This window comes from Mus caroli, chromosome 8 (genome assembly GCF_900094665.2).
Source record: "Mus caroli chromosome 8, CAROLI_EIJ_v1.1, whole genome shotgun sequence".
Classification (NCBI taxonomy): Eukaryota; Metazoa; Chordata; class Mammalia; order Rodentia; family Muridae; genus Mus; species Mus caroli.
This window is the reverse complement of record NC_034577.1, coordinates 85,418,920-85,433,799: the sequence shown is the minus strand read 5'-3', so window position 1 is coordinate 85,433,799 and position 14,880 is coordinate 85,418,920. Positions and strand designations below refer to the sequence as shown.

Below are 14,880 nucleotides of genomic sequence, written 5' to 3'. Positions count from 1 at the left end.
CTTCCCTGCTGTCAGTGGCCAGCCTGGGGGAGGAGAATGCTGGGAGAGCTTGCTTCTGACTTTGGCTCATATGTGTTTCCTTCCCCAAGGTCCTTACCTCCATCCCTTGTGGAGGAAAGCAAGGAAAATGGGGAATGAGCTGGCGGCCAGGGAAGGGCTGAGAGAGTAGTAAGGGCAGGATGAACATGGGAGGACAGAGCTTCAGGGCCAGTGAGAAGCCTACAGCGAGGCAGGTAGGGATGGCTACCCCCAACCTGGAGACCTTAGGCCATGAGGCTCGGTGTCCACTGGACATTCCCTTAGGTCTACTCCGTGCTCTGTGAATCACTGAGAGCCTGGCCTCAAGTCCCAGGCCTTGGCTCTGGCAGGGCAGGGCTCAAAGAAGAGGCCATGCTCTCATGGGAAGGGTTTCCCACCCTCTGGCCTCCAGCTCCTTGACCTTGACTCATTTTCAGTTCCATGTTGGCTGTAGCATCCACTTCCAGATGTGGCCAGGAGAAAAGGCAGGCCAAGAGCAAGAACACAATAGCTCTAGTGGCACAGAAGTGGCCCATAGTTGTGGGGAGCATACTGGGTCAGTCAATCAGAAGGATGACTAACAGAGAGGATAGTCACAGAGTCTGGGGTTCAAGAGTTGTCGAGAGCATGTTTTCCCGCACCCCACACTGGGGCTTGGAACTAGACCACTGCCTGCCACAGCCACTGCGAGTGACAACGCTGAATCCCAGCTACCATGTGATAAAAGTCCGGCCCACCCCTCCAACCAGCAGCTTGGCCCAGAGGCACTCAAGACGGCGGGTCCTCCTCTACCAGCAAAGTTCCCTCACAGCACATATCCCAGAGCTCATTCACACCCTGCACACACACACACCAGCAGTGCCTGGGCTGGTGAACAAATCGGACTCATAAGGAAGACAGGCCTTGTTCAAGACTACCCTGACCACAAACCCCTCCAGTGAACCTCGGTGCCGATCCCAAAGACTCATGGTGAGCCCACAGCCACAAGCCCCACTTTCAGAAGCAGGCTTGTCTCCCATGACCCAGTAGGACATGCTTGAGGCCCGGTCCCTTTCCAAGCTCTGTGAACAGGCCCACAGACTCGTAGACTTAAACTCCGAATGGGATAAGCTCAGTGGATGTATCTGGCTCATGGCAATCACCAGTGATCACATACCCACAAGCTGGCCAATGTTAAGCCAGAAATGCTTCCATGATCAGCAGCCTGAGACAAGGCTGGCACTATTACCATCTGCCTTTCACATGACAGGAACCAGGCAGAAGAGTCGCTGCCTGAATTTAGTAGTATACCAATGGGCAGCAGAGCCAGGATGAGGCCAAGGGGAAGGCAGGCAAGGGCCCCCTCTCAAGTCAGGGGGCAGGTCTCAGACATTGAGTTTGGCAGAGAAAGCCCAAAGCCACACTTACCAGTATGCTTCCAACCTTGGTGTCCTTCTTGGCCAGGCAGCCCACACCTCTCCAGCTGGCCAGTACCCCGGAAAGGGCAGACAAGTGAACAAGTGAAACCCATCCTTTCTGTTGTGCGCTTGGCTGCAGCCTGCCTTTGTAGGATTTGCTTTTTTTTTTTTTTCTGGTCTGACAGCTCTGTAACTCCATTGTTTACTAACAAGGTACGTTCTAGCCAAGACCCCAACTCTGATATGTTATCTGTAGTGAATCCGTATATAAACTGCAGCAGGAGGCCCCCAGCTGCTTCTGCCGCACTGGCCTCCCTTGGCAATACAGAATAGGCAAGGGTGCCCAGCCTAGCCTGTCTGTGAGGCCCAAGGATTCCGACTGTTGACTTGGTCTATGGCCAGCTTTCACTTGAGGTCACTCACCGTGGTTTCGTCCTCGTGGAGCACCTGGTCATAGCCGCTGAGTGCGACACAGAAGATGATGGCCGTGACATCCTCAAAGCAGTGGATCCACTTCTTGCGTTCAGATCGCTGGCCCCCGACGTCAAACAGCCTGCAGGGAGTCAGGGAAAGCTGTGAGGGCGGGGACGCCTAAGAGCTAGAGGTGAGAGTGGGGAGCAGACTGACAGATGAGCCACTGCCACCCTGGGGACTGGACGTGGCCCCTGGGGACTATAGGCAGCTCTCATCACCTGTGAGACCTGTCCCAGGACTGATCTGTGTGCTCAAATAGACTGACTCAAAGCCCTGCCTCACCTCTCCGTCTCCTAGTTTCACCTGATATCAAGACACCAAACCTGGAAGTCAGAATGGGTCACCGGGCCTTAGTTAGCACATTAAGGTTACTCTTGAGAGACAATAACCTCCAGTAGAGTCCTGGAACCTGGCAGCACAGTTCAGGCCCTTGCTCCTAGGCCCTCAGAGCCTGCTTCTGGGGAAAATGTGGTTTTCTTTTAGGCCTTGCCCTTTCCAGGTTCTCCAGCATGTGAGCAGGAGAGCTGCTCTCTCAGCCTCTCTAGCTTTGAGATTATAGTGAGCTCTAGTCTCCCAGGCATGGCTTGGGCTTACCCACCTGGTTCAGGCTTACTGCCATGTTCCCTTCCAGGGGGCTCTTAAGCAAGCCACCTGCTGCTTTTAGCCTTTGAACTTGGCAGAAATCAAGTACCCAGATGGGCTTCTTCTGGTATCTGTCTGACCAAATGAGAAAGATCCTTAAGGCAAGACACTACCTGGCTATCCAGATGAAGTGAGGCAGGGCATGAACATTCCCTCGTCTCTCTGCCACATCACCAGGCCCACCACCACAGGGCCCATCACCACAGGGCCCACCACCACAGGGCCCACCACCACAGGGCCCATGACCACAGGGCCCATGACCACAGGGCCCATGACCACAGGGCCCATGATCACAGGGCCCATGACCACAGGGCCCATGACCACAGGGCCCATCACCACAGGGCCCATCACCACAGGGCCCACCACCACAGGGCCCATCACCATGCCCTATCTCCTTAGGCCTCACCTGAAGTGGAGGTTCTTGAAGGTGAAGTGGGTTTCTACAATGCCAGTTGTTTTGACTCTGGTTCGGAGGATGTCCTGCTCAGTGGGCTGGTAGTCACCGGCTCCAATCCGATCCAGGCTGTCCAGGTAGCTGGGGGTGACAACATACAAGAGTCCATGGACCCGGGCCCTGGTCTAGGCTCACTACCTTTAGAGTCTGATATCAGCCATAGCCTTTGCAAGGTTGACTGTGGTATCAATGGATGTGGGGACAAGCAAGAGAGAGCCTGAGGGTCTTAGTCTCTCGAAGGTCCTCTTATTCAGACTCAAAGGAGCTGGGCACACAGACCCAGCAAATGAGACTACCAAGTTCACAGCACAGTGCTGTTATGTCTTCATTTAAAAATAAGAATGGCCAATAGGGAGCATCTACTCTTTTGAATATGTTTCCTTTTACAGTATGTGAATGTTTTATCTGCATGTGCACCACATGCATGTGTACCACAGAGGCCAGAGAGGGTCTCAGCTCCCCTGGAACTCGAGTCACAGACAGTTGTAAGCTGTTATGTAAGTGCTGGGAATTGAACCTGTGTCCTCTGGAAGGACAGCCAGTGCTCTTAACCACCCCTCCAGTCCTAGGCTCTATTCTTTACATGTATTCATTCATGTTCCATCTTCGCTTTCTCTGTGCCAAATGTACTGCTTGACACATTAACAAATCTGAGGCTCAGTGCAGGACAGTCCCACGTCTCCAGAGTCTTCCTTCTTAGAGCTCTATGGCACTTTGAGAGGCTCTGCGCATCTACCTACCATCTGATACTTTCTTCTTTTTTACTAAGAGGTCTGTGTGCCTCTTTGCATTTGATGCTTTTGTAAGTGGGGATGGGGGGGGCGTGTCTACCTCAGGCAAGCAGTGGTAGGACCTCCCTGGAACCTGGATCGTTGGGATCAGGGCTCTCCAAATGCTCTCAATGGAAGGGAAGAAGCTGAGGCAGCAGAACAGGTCTGTGATATTGGACCCACCTTAGAAGGCCAGAGTATATCTGGGAAGGTTTTATGTTCAGTCCTCAGGTGGCCGACTCTCCTTGTCCACAGCTACTAATAGCCAATTCTTTCAGGCTAATCTCCATGATCCTGTTGGACACCAGGCCTGGGGGACCCTTTCCTTTGTCTTGCTACTCCTACCTCAGAGGGATAACATCCTCTGAACATACAAGCTGGCCCCTGGTCTCACTTTATGTTGACTGAGTCTCATCAAAGCCTCCCAAGCCATGTATGCTGGTTGGTTTTTTTGAACTTGACACAAACCTGGACATATTTGGGAAGAGGGAATCTTAATTAAGAAAAAGGCTTCCTAAGATTGGCCTGCAGACAGGTTCATATGACATTTTCTTGATTGATGTGGAAGGGTCTCATGTAAGGTAAAGAAGTGTTATGCTCACCAAGAGAGCAATGGCCAGGACAGCAGTCTCGGAACAGGCCCACTCCAAGCCTGGCTGGGGTCTACAATGGGCAGGGCTGGGGTGGGGTGGTATGGTATGGTGATTAATTGGGGATTAATGGCTCCTCCTGGAGCTGTGAGATTTCACAGCCTTATCAGGGACAGTTTAACTCCTAAAAGCACAAAACAGGACCCCAAATAGCATTTATGAAAGCAAGATGTGGTAGCATCCCAGTCCCAGCACCCAAGAGGCCGATGCAGAAGAATGGAGAGATCTGAAGCCTGACTGAGCTATACAGTACGTTCCAGGTAAACGTGGGATATACGGCAAGGCAAGACAAGGCAAAGCTACACCCGAGGTCCTTCTACCCTTAACAGTCTGTGTATCTGTCTTCCCTCTCCATCTTCCTGTTAGCTTTCTTCCAGGTGGGCAGCACAGAACACATGACCATGAGAATGTGGCAAAGGAGAGCCAGAGAATGCGCCTGGGTGGGGGGACTCAGAGGGGGTGGGGGATTCAGAGCAGAAAACCATAAGTGGTGGGAGTGTGTGAAAAGAAGGAAGGTGAGCTGGACTCCGTTTTTCAAGGTAAGTGTCAGGAAATATTAGCTGAAGCAGGATGAGAATATAAATATAGTTGATGGGAATGGTGACAGGCAGTGCATGTGTGTGTGTGTGCATGTGTGTGATAGTGTGTATGAGTGTGTGTGTGAACGGATGTGTGTGCATATGTAGGTATTATGTATGTGTGTGTAAGGATGTATGCATATGTGAGTGTGCGTAAGTGTGTATATGTGTATGTGTGTGTGAGTGTGACAGTATGTATGTGTGTATGTGAGTATATATGGGTGTGTGAGTGTGTGTAAGTGTGTATATGTGTATGTGTGTGTGAATGTGACAGTATGTATGTGTGTATATGAGTATATATGGGTGTGTAAGTGTGTGTGTATGTGTGTGTGTGTGAGGGGACTGCTGTTTATTTCATACCTTACTCTGTTTTTGAGATGTTTTGCAAGGGATTTACTTTAGTGTTAATAAAATGGTAAAGTTTCAGAGAAATATTTGGTGGACCTCCAGAAGACATGCTGAGGCTAGTAGGCCCTCTGGGGCCTGACAGTCCTCCTGGAAGAGACGTCAACCCTAGCCTGGGGACCAGCAGGGGACAGGTGGGCAGTGAAGCTCTAGCCTCCAGGGCTAGCCTGGAGGTCCTGGAAGGAGCTGACTGGTTTGGGGGGCCGTTCTCAGGCCTATGATCTGAGTGTGCAGAGGAAGTTTGGATCTCTGCTCACAGTGCTGTCCCTGAGAACTCACAGGGCTTGGTGGCCTGGGTGGCCACAACCTACCTTAGGTAGCTGCCTCTGTACAATCCCATGCACGTGTGTGAAATGGGAAGAGGTTCTTGGTCTTACTCTAGTTCTGTGGTTGTCTGAATAGAAATGGCCAGCACTGACTCATGTGTTTAAGTGCTTGGCCCATAGGGAGTGGTACTATTAGGAGGTGTGGTCTTGTTGGAGTAGGTGTGGTCTAGTTGGAGGAAGTGTTGGAGGTGGGGCTTTGAGGAAGTCTATGCTCAAGCTCTGCCCAGTATGAACTCCAGTCCCTCATGGCTGTCTTCAGATAAAGATGTAGAATTCTCAGCTCTTCCAGCACCATGTCTGCCTGCATGCTGCCATTCTTCCTGCCATGATGATAATGGACTAAACCTCTGAAACTGCAGGCCAGCCCTGTTTCTTCACAGCAATGGAGATACTAATTCAGACAGGTCCCTAGGTTGTTAGCTGCCATCATAGCCACTTGAATGCCCACATGTCATTAGTGAGGGATGCTCTGTTGGGTCAGGCTGGCTGTACTAGTATAATGCAGATTGCAGTTTTAAATTTTTAAACATTTTTAAATTGAGTCAGGGGTTCACTGTATAAACCAGGCTCCCCTCGTGCCTCCACTTCCGGAGCAAGCAGCTCTCACTTACCCAGAGACCATGGTTTGTTAATCTCAGCACTATTGGTGTTTGTACTGGTTGACCAGCTTGCATCAGATGTTCTGGGGCTGTCCTGTCCTGTCCAGTGTAGGATGTCTAGCATTACGTCTGGCTTCTGGGTGCCTGGAGCACAACCCCCTAGTGCTGACAGTGACAAATGACTCCAGAACCAGGTCCCAGGCTGAGAAGCACAGGGACAATGTGAGTCACACATATCCGTCAACACTGGGTACACATATCTGTCAACTCTGGGTAAAGCCCACAGCAGCTCACTGCAAACTCTTCTGGAAAGCTGGGGTACAAGATTACAAAAACTAGGGCACCCTCAATGCCAAGATACAACCCCAGTGTCATCATTCCAGGACTCTAGAGCCACCCATGGGGAGTGGCAAAGCTCAGCTGGCTGCCACCCTGGTGTCACAGGAAGGGCCGAGACACTTCCTCTGCTGTGGCTTTTACGGCTCCCCATTTCTCTTCATCATCTCTGCCCCAACCTCCCTCTTTTCTTCCTCGTTATCTAGTTACAGCACAAAACTCAAAGATATGCTAGCTTATTTAGTCTGTTTCTTGACTGAGAACTACTTATTTCATATTTTTTACTTTAAAGCTAGAAGAGATCTGGGAGTGGTGGTGACACCAGCACTTGGGAGGCAGAATTAGGAAGGTCAGGAGTTCAAGGTCATCATCAGCTGCAGAGAGTCTGGGGCTAGCCTGGGGTATACAAGACCCCACCTCTCAAAGTAAAGCAAATAAAAAACAAAGTTTTAAAAAACATGTAAAGTAATGAATTTCCTTGTAACATTTTCACACACATTTGAGAAATTTATTTTTGTGGTGTTAAATACTGCTCGGGGTCCATCATGTACTAAACAAGTGTTCAAGCTAAAGCTCAGCCCAAGTCTATGCTTTTCTTAGAAACAGAAGACAGGTACTGTCTGCATGGCTTTCTGCCTGTATATTTTTGTTGTCATTTCTTGTGTATGTGTTTTGATTGTTTAAGATAGGAATTGTCTATATAGCCTGGCTGGCCTGGAATTCTCTGTAGGCCAGGTTGGCCCTTGGTTCACAACGATCTGCCTGCTTCTGTTTTCTGAGTGTTGGGATTAAAGGTGTCTTCTACCACACCTGGCTCCTCTATAGTTCTCGATTCATACTTATGGCCTGGGGCTTTTTAGAAGAAATAAACCTTACCTGCTAGTCTGAAACCTCCTCTGTGGGTACAGACATGGTCCAGGAGAGGAGAGCTTTACTGCTAGAGACACCATGACCAAGGCAACTCTTATAAAGGACATTTAATTGGGGCTGGCTTACAGTTTCAGAGGTTTGGTCCATTACCATCATAGTAGAAAGCATGGCAGTGTGCAAGCAGACATGGTACTGGAAGAGCTGAGAGTTCTACATCTTGCTTTGAAGTCAGCCACTAGGAGGTACTCCACTAGGGTGGAGCTTGAGCACTAGGGGATCTCAAAGGCCAAGTACACACTTCCTCCAACAAGGCCACACCTACTTCAACAAGGCCACACCTCCTAATGGTGCCACTTCCCATGGGCCAAGCATATTTAACCCATCACAGGTGGTGACCGGGTTTCCGTCCTCCAGAAACTTCCTGTGTGGTCGTCTCTTTGTTTTCTCCCTTCCCTGACCTCTTCCTCATCCTGGGCACAGGAAGTAAAGTCCTTGCCCCTCCCTGATGCCCCTGCCTGAGGTTTGTATCCCAGCCAGAATCTTTCCCTTCTCACCATTCCCCCAGCCTCCCATCCCTGTGCCTGCATCCTCCTCCAGCCTCCAGCCTGCCTGTGCACTTACTATTTGGCAGAGTCATTGAGCTGATACTCCCGAGATCGGTTGAAGCACTCCTGGATCCCTGAGTCGCCCCAGAGTCGCATCATGGCAGAAAGAAGTTCTGCAGAGAACGGTTCAGTGTCTTCCATACGACTCACCACGTCACACACCATCTTGGAGTCCGTCTGCAAGGACAGAGGGACACATTGCTCTGAGACCTTGGTGAGGCTTCCAATGCAATGTCTACCAGGGTAGCTGGGCCAAGATACCCCTCAGTGCCTGCATGCTCAGGCGATGTGAGTGGCCCCGGGAGCCTAGGGTCTTGGGCCTCACTTTCCTCCAAGGCCATTCTGCTTCAAGAAAATTCTAGAAAAGAGATTCTCTAGCTGTGGGCCCTGGCCTCCTTTATTGGGGTCAAAAGACCCTTCCATGGGAGTTGTCTAAGACCATCGGAAAACACAGATATTTACACCGCAATGTACAACAGTTAGCAAAACCACACTTACAGAGTAGCAATGGAAACAATTTTATGGTTGGGATCACCACAACATGAGAAACTGTGTTAAAGGTTCGCAGCATTAGGAAGTTTGGGAAGCACTGCTCTAGAGTAACAAATGATCACTTCTCAGCCTTTTGGCTAAGATCAAGTGTAGAGTAACAAACGCCATGGTCAGGCTCAGCTCTTGACCTTTGTAGTCCCCAAACACCTCTACTTCCATCTGTCTGAAAACGAGGCTTTTGCACAGGATTTATTTCCCCCTTGGGCAGGGGAATAATATTTTAAAGCATGTCTTCTTGGGCTAGAGATGTAATTTCCTATTTTCTTATCTGAGGGAGCAAGTCCTTGGAACTTGTCTCTACCTGGGAAAGGGTCTGGTTATTTGAGAACTCTTCTTGGCTTAGGGACTAGACCTGGGTGGAGTTATACCTTACAGGTATGTGAAGCTAACCCTTCCATAGACGCTTAAAACTCATGTCAATACTGACTGAATCACAAGAACTCATGCCCTTGAATGTTTTACTTGGGTCTTGCTGTGTAGTACAAGCTGGCCTTGAACTCATGACTTTCCTACCTCAGCTTGGTCCTGAGATTACACCATGTGTGCCACCATGCCCAGCTTAAAGTGAAAGTTTTCTCATTTGTACTCAGTTCTCTGTGCTCTGTGGCCATCAGGCCTGCTGTGCAATCCAGGAGCGGGAAAAGAGATGACCAGTGGCATCCAGGCTCGCTCCTGCCCCTCGTCTGAGCGGCACAGCTGAGTATGTGAGTAGAGACCAAGGAGCTTGACAGCCGCAGGGAAAGTCCTGGGTAGTCCACAGGCTCCTCCAGCCCACTCTTCAGTTACGGAACAAGCAGGGCTCACTCGTTTTCAGAGGTGATAAGAATTCAGAATAAGCGCATGAACATTGTTGTTGCAAAGGCTCTTGGGAGCCACATGGCTGCTCTGTTGCCACCGCTGTGCACACAGCAGCAGCTCTGTATGGCTTATCAAGGCCAGCAGTGCACACACACACACACACACACACACACACACACACACTGCTTGCTTAGACCTTCACAATCATCTGAGCTAAGACAACAGTATGACTGGCTGCTTCCTCAGTTTCTGTCCATTCCTCTGCCCTGCTCCCTGTAGGCAGAATCCATCTCCCGCTTCCCAAACATGCAGCTACAGTGTTAGTTAGCTAGTGAGGAATTAGCAGGCTTGCAGGTCATTCAGAATGGGCTTTCCTCACCAGAAGCTTGTAAAATCGGGGGCTGCAACTGGGGCTCCTGGGCACTGGCCAGGATAATGGGATCTGAGCTGAGCTGAATCATGGGCCATAGGTGGAGGAGACATGCCTTCTGCACTGTTGGGATAATAATGATGATGATGATGATGATGATGATGATGATAGATACCTCTCTATCTGCAAGCTCAGATTTTGTGAGGCAAGCAGGTGGTTCCAGGTCAGTCAGGACCACACATCAAGACTGTCTCAGAGAAAGACAGATATGGGAGAAGGATAGACAGGGATCAAACCTTGTAAGATTTGTAAGATTCCTTCTTAGGAACACTTTCTGGTACAGAACAAAGACTACTGTCTCCTCTCTTTACTCTTTTAGAGTTGATTCAAATGGGTCTGTTGACACCATCTGGAAAGGCAGTCAGTTCTAGAGACAGGAGGAGCAGTATGAAGCTGTCTGAAGTGTGGGTTGATACAGCAGATCATTCTGTGGCCACTTGCACTTTCTGAGAGTGTTTCTCTTTACTCTGTACCGGACCCTACTTCCTTTCTAAAAATTATAATTTTATGTGTGTAGGTACCTGCATGTATATCTGTGTACCACGTGTGTGCCCATGGAGGCCAGCAGAGGGCATCGAGTTCCCTGGGATAGCTAGTGCTCCCAACTGTTAAGCCATCTGTCCAGCCCCCTCTGTCTGGGTGCCTCATTTGAGTTCTCTCAACAGAGGGAAACTCAGATAACAGGACTTCCCGTGGCTCTCAGTATGACACGGGTGGCGGTGTGTGGATTCCAACAGGATGCATATTGCCTGCTTCTGTTGGTTGTCCTGGGCCTCTGCCACCACCAGGAATGTGCCTGGGCTCCCTCCCATTCATTCTGGCAGTGGACTTGGGATACATACACAGAGCAGAACCCATAGCAGGTCTCTGAGCCAAGTAGCTGAGTTTAGGGGAGGGCTGTGGCACTTGGTAACATAGCACCTATGGGTTTCGCCAGGACTACTGAGAGGTTAAGGGACCCAGGGACATTGCTTCTCTGTTTCTTTCTCAAGGTTGTATTTTAAGAGGCTTTATCACAGGTTGAGAGACACAGACCTTAGGGGACACACCCTTGTAAGCTTGTTCCATTTGAAAATTCCTGGGCTAACAATACACACGTCACTAGAAGACAGACGGAAGGAGCAGTGGAGAGTCAGAATGGAAGCTAATGGGTTCACCTAGGCTGGGTAGACAATAGACAATGTCCAGCATCTTGCCTTTCCAATTTTTGCCCGTGTAGCTATGCTTTGAGCCCTTTCAAACCAGCAGATACACCCTCTAGCTAACTAGTTCAGGAAGTGGGTGGTGTGAAAGTCCTCGGCATCCTCTGGGATGGGAGGGACAAAAGAAAAAGCTTAACACCTGGAGGGTCTGTGGCAAACAGAAGGCTCTGTGTAAAGTGTGAGTGAAGACTTCTCTGGAGCCCTGCTGTCAATCTTCACTTTGTTAGAGCCTGGCTATTGCCTAAGGTTTATGAGAAAGTTGCCCTCTGGGTTCTTCCTGCTTGCTCCAGGAAGGAAGTGACTCCTGGCAGGAAACTGGAAGGGCATGCCCACCATGCTAACCAAGATACAGCGCTTTGAGGACAGTGTTCCAAACACCTGGGTCTCTAAAAACACCTGATTCCCGCTCCCCGGGCGTGGGGGGTGGGTTGGGGAGGGTGTTCACTAAGGCAACCTGGTTTTCCTGAGTCATTCTGGAAAATGGATGAGTCTGGACATTTGGTGCCCCAGGCAGCCAGAATGACTCAAGGAGGGGTGGGTGGAGAAGGGGGAACAGCCTCCACCTGAAGCTAAAAACAGCTGCAGGACCTTCGGGACTCAGTGATGTGCTCCTGCTTGTTCTGCCTGGCCTGGCTGCCCTTGGGGCATCTCTGAATTCTCTGGGTCTGTCTTACTACCTGTGAGAGCAGCCAGTGGACCTAGCTAGATTTCCCAAGATCCTCAAACCCTATCTCCCTAGGAGCCTGTCAGTCCAGTGCATTGACAGATTTAGAACAGGGTAGGACTCAAGGGGCTTGTGGGGCAGGCCAGGTAAGGCTTCTGGTGGGTCAGAATCATTCTCCAATCCGAGTAGCCAGAGCCATGTCACATCCAGCGTAGAGGATGTGAGGAGTACACAGAGTCTGCGAGTAGATAAACTGTGAGCTACCTTGTCCCCAGATGTGGGATGTGGAATATGTGGAATTTTATGCTTTCTGCCTGCAGCTGTGGTAGGGGTTGTCCTAGGGTTCTCCACACACAGCTCAGGGGTCCAGACTTCTCCTCTTCCCCATGGAAGCTGAGAGGGAGGAGCCCATGCTAGCCCCTGTCTGTCCCTGGTCCCCTTTCATCTCCCCTAGCTGTGAAGTTACCTCTCATGCTACCCACCTGGCAGAGAAGCCAGACAGAGGCCATGGACAGCTGCTTGCATTCTTTCCCTGTGTCCTCATCAGCGTCCTGTGGCCTCAGTCTTGCTCTCTGCAGCCTGGGTACCACATAGCCAGAGATCACTAGTGCCCTAACACCAAGACTCCCTTCTTCTTTAGAAAAAGAACCCCCATTTATTTTTGTTTGTTTGTTTGTTTTTGAGTCAACGTTTCTTTGTGTAGCCTTGGCTGTTCTGGACCTCACTTTGTAGACCAGGCTAGCCTCAAACTTAAGAGATCCTCCCGCTTCTGCCTCCAAAGTGCTGGGATTAAGGGTGTGCACCACCAATGCCCAGCAGAACCAAATTTTTATCTGGGCACAATGGCATACAACTAAAAGGGTGCCCATCTTAATGATTCAAGCAGTTAGGATGATCACTCAACACATTCCCCAACAGAAGTAGGCTCAAGCAGAACAAGAAGCTACCATTTTAAAGAAAAGATCCAGGGCCAATAAAAATGGCTCCGTGGGTAAAGGCCCAGTGTCTTCCACCTGTGTTTGATCTCTGGGACCCACCCACATTGTGGAAGGAGACTCCTACTCTCTGATATCCACAGACATGCTAAGTTCCCCTCTTCTCTGTACACTAAATAAATAAATAAATAAATAGATAGATAGATAAGGTTTTCAAGTAAATAAAGACGCCATCCACGAGGCCGAGGAAGCAGCGCAGTGGTAGACTCTTCACTTGATCTTAGCCAAAAGGCCGAGAAGCGATTACAGTGGTAGACTCTTAACCAAACCATGAGTCCCACATCGCACTTCCTAGCGCTGTCCATGAATGAATGAATGAAGAAGTAATAATCAGAAGGGACACCTTTTCCTCACCTTCCCCCTTGCCTTCCTAGTGCTCAGAACTCCCGACGTGGCGGCTGGAGCTCCGGCAGCTGGGTGGTATCATCACCCAGGAAAGATGGCACAGCGATCTGAAAAGAACCCAGGTCCTAACAACTGCATGCAAGTTGTGCTAACATCATGTCAACGGTCTAGTTTTTAATTTTAAAACAAAATCTCTGTCATATTTCAACAACTGTTTTCAGAGCATTCACAACCAAACCTAATGTGAGTGCTTATGAGCTGTTTGTTTCTGAATAGCTTATGTTCTCCCTGTTTGTATTCTTGGATCATTTCCCATTGTTCCTAAGTTCTGACATCGTCATCATGTCCCATTAAGTGCATCCACCTGCCTATCTTCAGACTCTCTGCTCCCCCAATTGACTGGCCCTAGCCATACATGGTTGCCCTCAGGCCCTGGGGAATGGGGCTCACCCCAACCACGATCTTGTCTAGGCTTCCTCCTAAAACAAGATCACTCTTCAGCAATTTTTTTGTTTGTTTTCTTGTTTTCCCAATATGGCTCCACAGCACTGTTCCATCCTGCTGGTCACAGATGTGAACAGATGTGCTGCGCCCAGAGAAAATAAAGTCTGGTAAAGCATAGACCTATCCTTGGGGTAGACTCATGAGGTGCCGCAGTCCAAATGTTTGTGTTCTCCCAAACGCCTCTGTTGAAATCTCAACTCCCAGGATGATGGTGTAGGACTCACCACACAGGTATGACTGGGTTTCCAAGCTTCAGGAATGGGATTAATGTCCTTCCAAGAGACCCGAGAGGGAAGCCCTTACCCCTCCTACCATGTGGAACAAGGATAGAGCAAGAAGACTGTCTGTAAACCAGGAAGCGGGCCCTCACAGACTGAGAGATCTGCCAGCATCTTGACTTTGGAACTCCCAGCCTCCAGAATTGTGAGAAACACACGTCTGCTGCATGAGGTCACCCAGTCTGTGGTGACTGAGGTTACAGCTGCCTGAGAAAATGAAGATGCCAGGTCTGGCCTCCTGGACATTATGGACACTTGTGGAGCTACCATCGCTAGAGATGTCGTGGGATCCTGCCTGGGCCGGAATGCAGTAGGCACAGCAAGGGCCAGCTTCTAGCAGGAGGCAGGCCACCTTCCTCTGCCGCTGGCCAGGTCCTTCCTGCTGATGCTGTTCTCTCCACCTCTACATTACATTTCCACTCTTGTCTGCTATCAGCAGAACCCGGGGTTCCCAGGAGGAAGACACGCCCTTCCTAGAGCCAGTCTGAGTGTGGATGGGGCGGACCTTATCTTCTGATTTGGAGACATACACACATGCTCTAGATAATTCTACTGGCCCATATAAAGTTTAGAGTGTTTGACTAATATTGTCAAATTAAGTTTACAACCAACCAGAGTACCTCAACCAGCCCCTAGAATACTTGTTGAAACAATCAATAGGGACAGCATTTTCAACAAATGGTGCTGGCACAACTGGTTGTTATCATGGAGAAGAATGGGAATTGATCCATTCTTATCTCCTTGTACAAAGCTCAAGTCTAAGTGGATCAAAGACCTCCACATAAAACCAGAGACACTGAAATTAACAGAGGAGAAAGTGTGGAAAAGCCTTGAAGATATGGGCACAGGGGAAAAATTCCTAAACAGAACAGCAATGGCTTGTGCTGTAAGATCAAGAATTGACAAATGAGACCTCAAAAAATTGAAAAGCTTCTGTAAGGCAAAAGACACTGTCAATAAGACAAAAAGGCCACCAACAGATTGGGAA

At 49.6% G+C, this 14,880-nt stretch overlaps 1 protein-coding gene across 2 annotated transcripts in view; it reads right to left on the bottom strand.

The window, feature by feature from the left end:
* Nucleotides 1-14,880, bottom strand: part of Gnao1 (G protein subunit alpha o1) — a 155,902-nt gene that overhangs the window by 16,814 nt on the left and 124,208 nt on the right. For both annotated transcript variants that reach the window (XM_021169561.2, XM_029480691.1), the window contains exons 4-6: nucleotides 8,141-8,301; nucleotides 2,938-3,066; nucleotides 1,839-1,968 (exon numbers count right to left, since the gene is read on the bottom strand). In XM_021169561.2, the coding sequence (XP_021025220.1) occupies nucleotides 1,839-1,968; nucleotides 2,938-3,066; nucleotides 8,141-8,301 (420 nt within the window). The remainder of the gene's footprint in view (nucleotides 1-1,838; nucleotides 1,969-2,937; nucleotides 3,067-8,140; nucleotides 8,302-14,880) is intronic.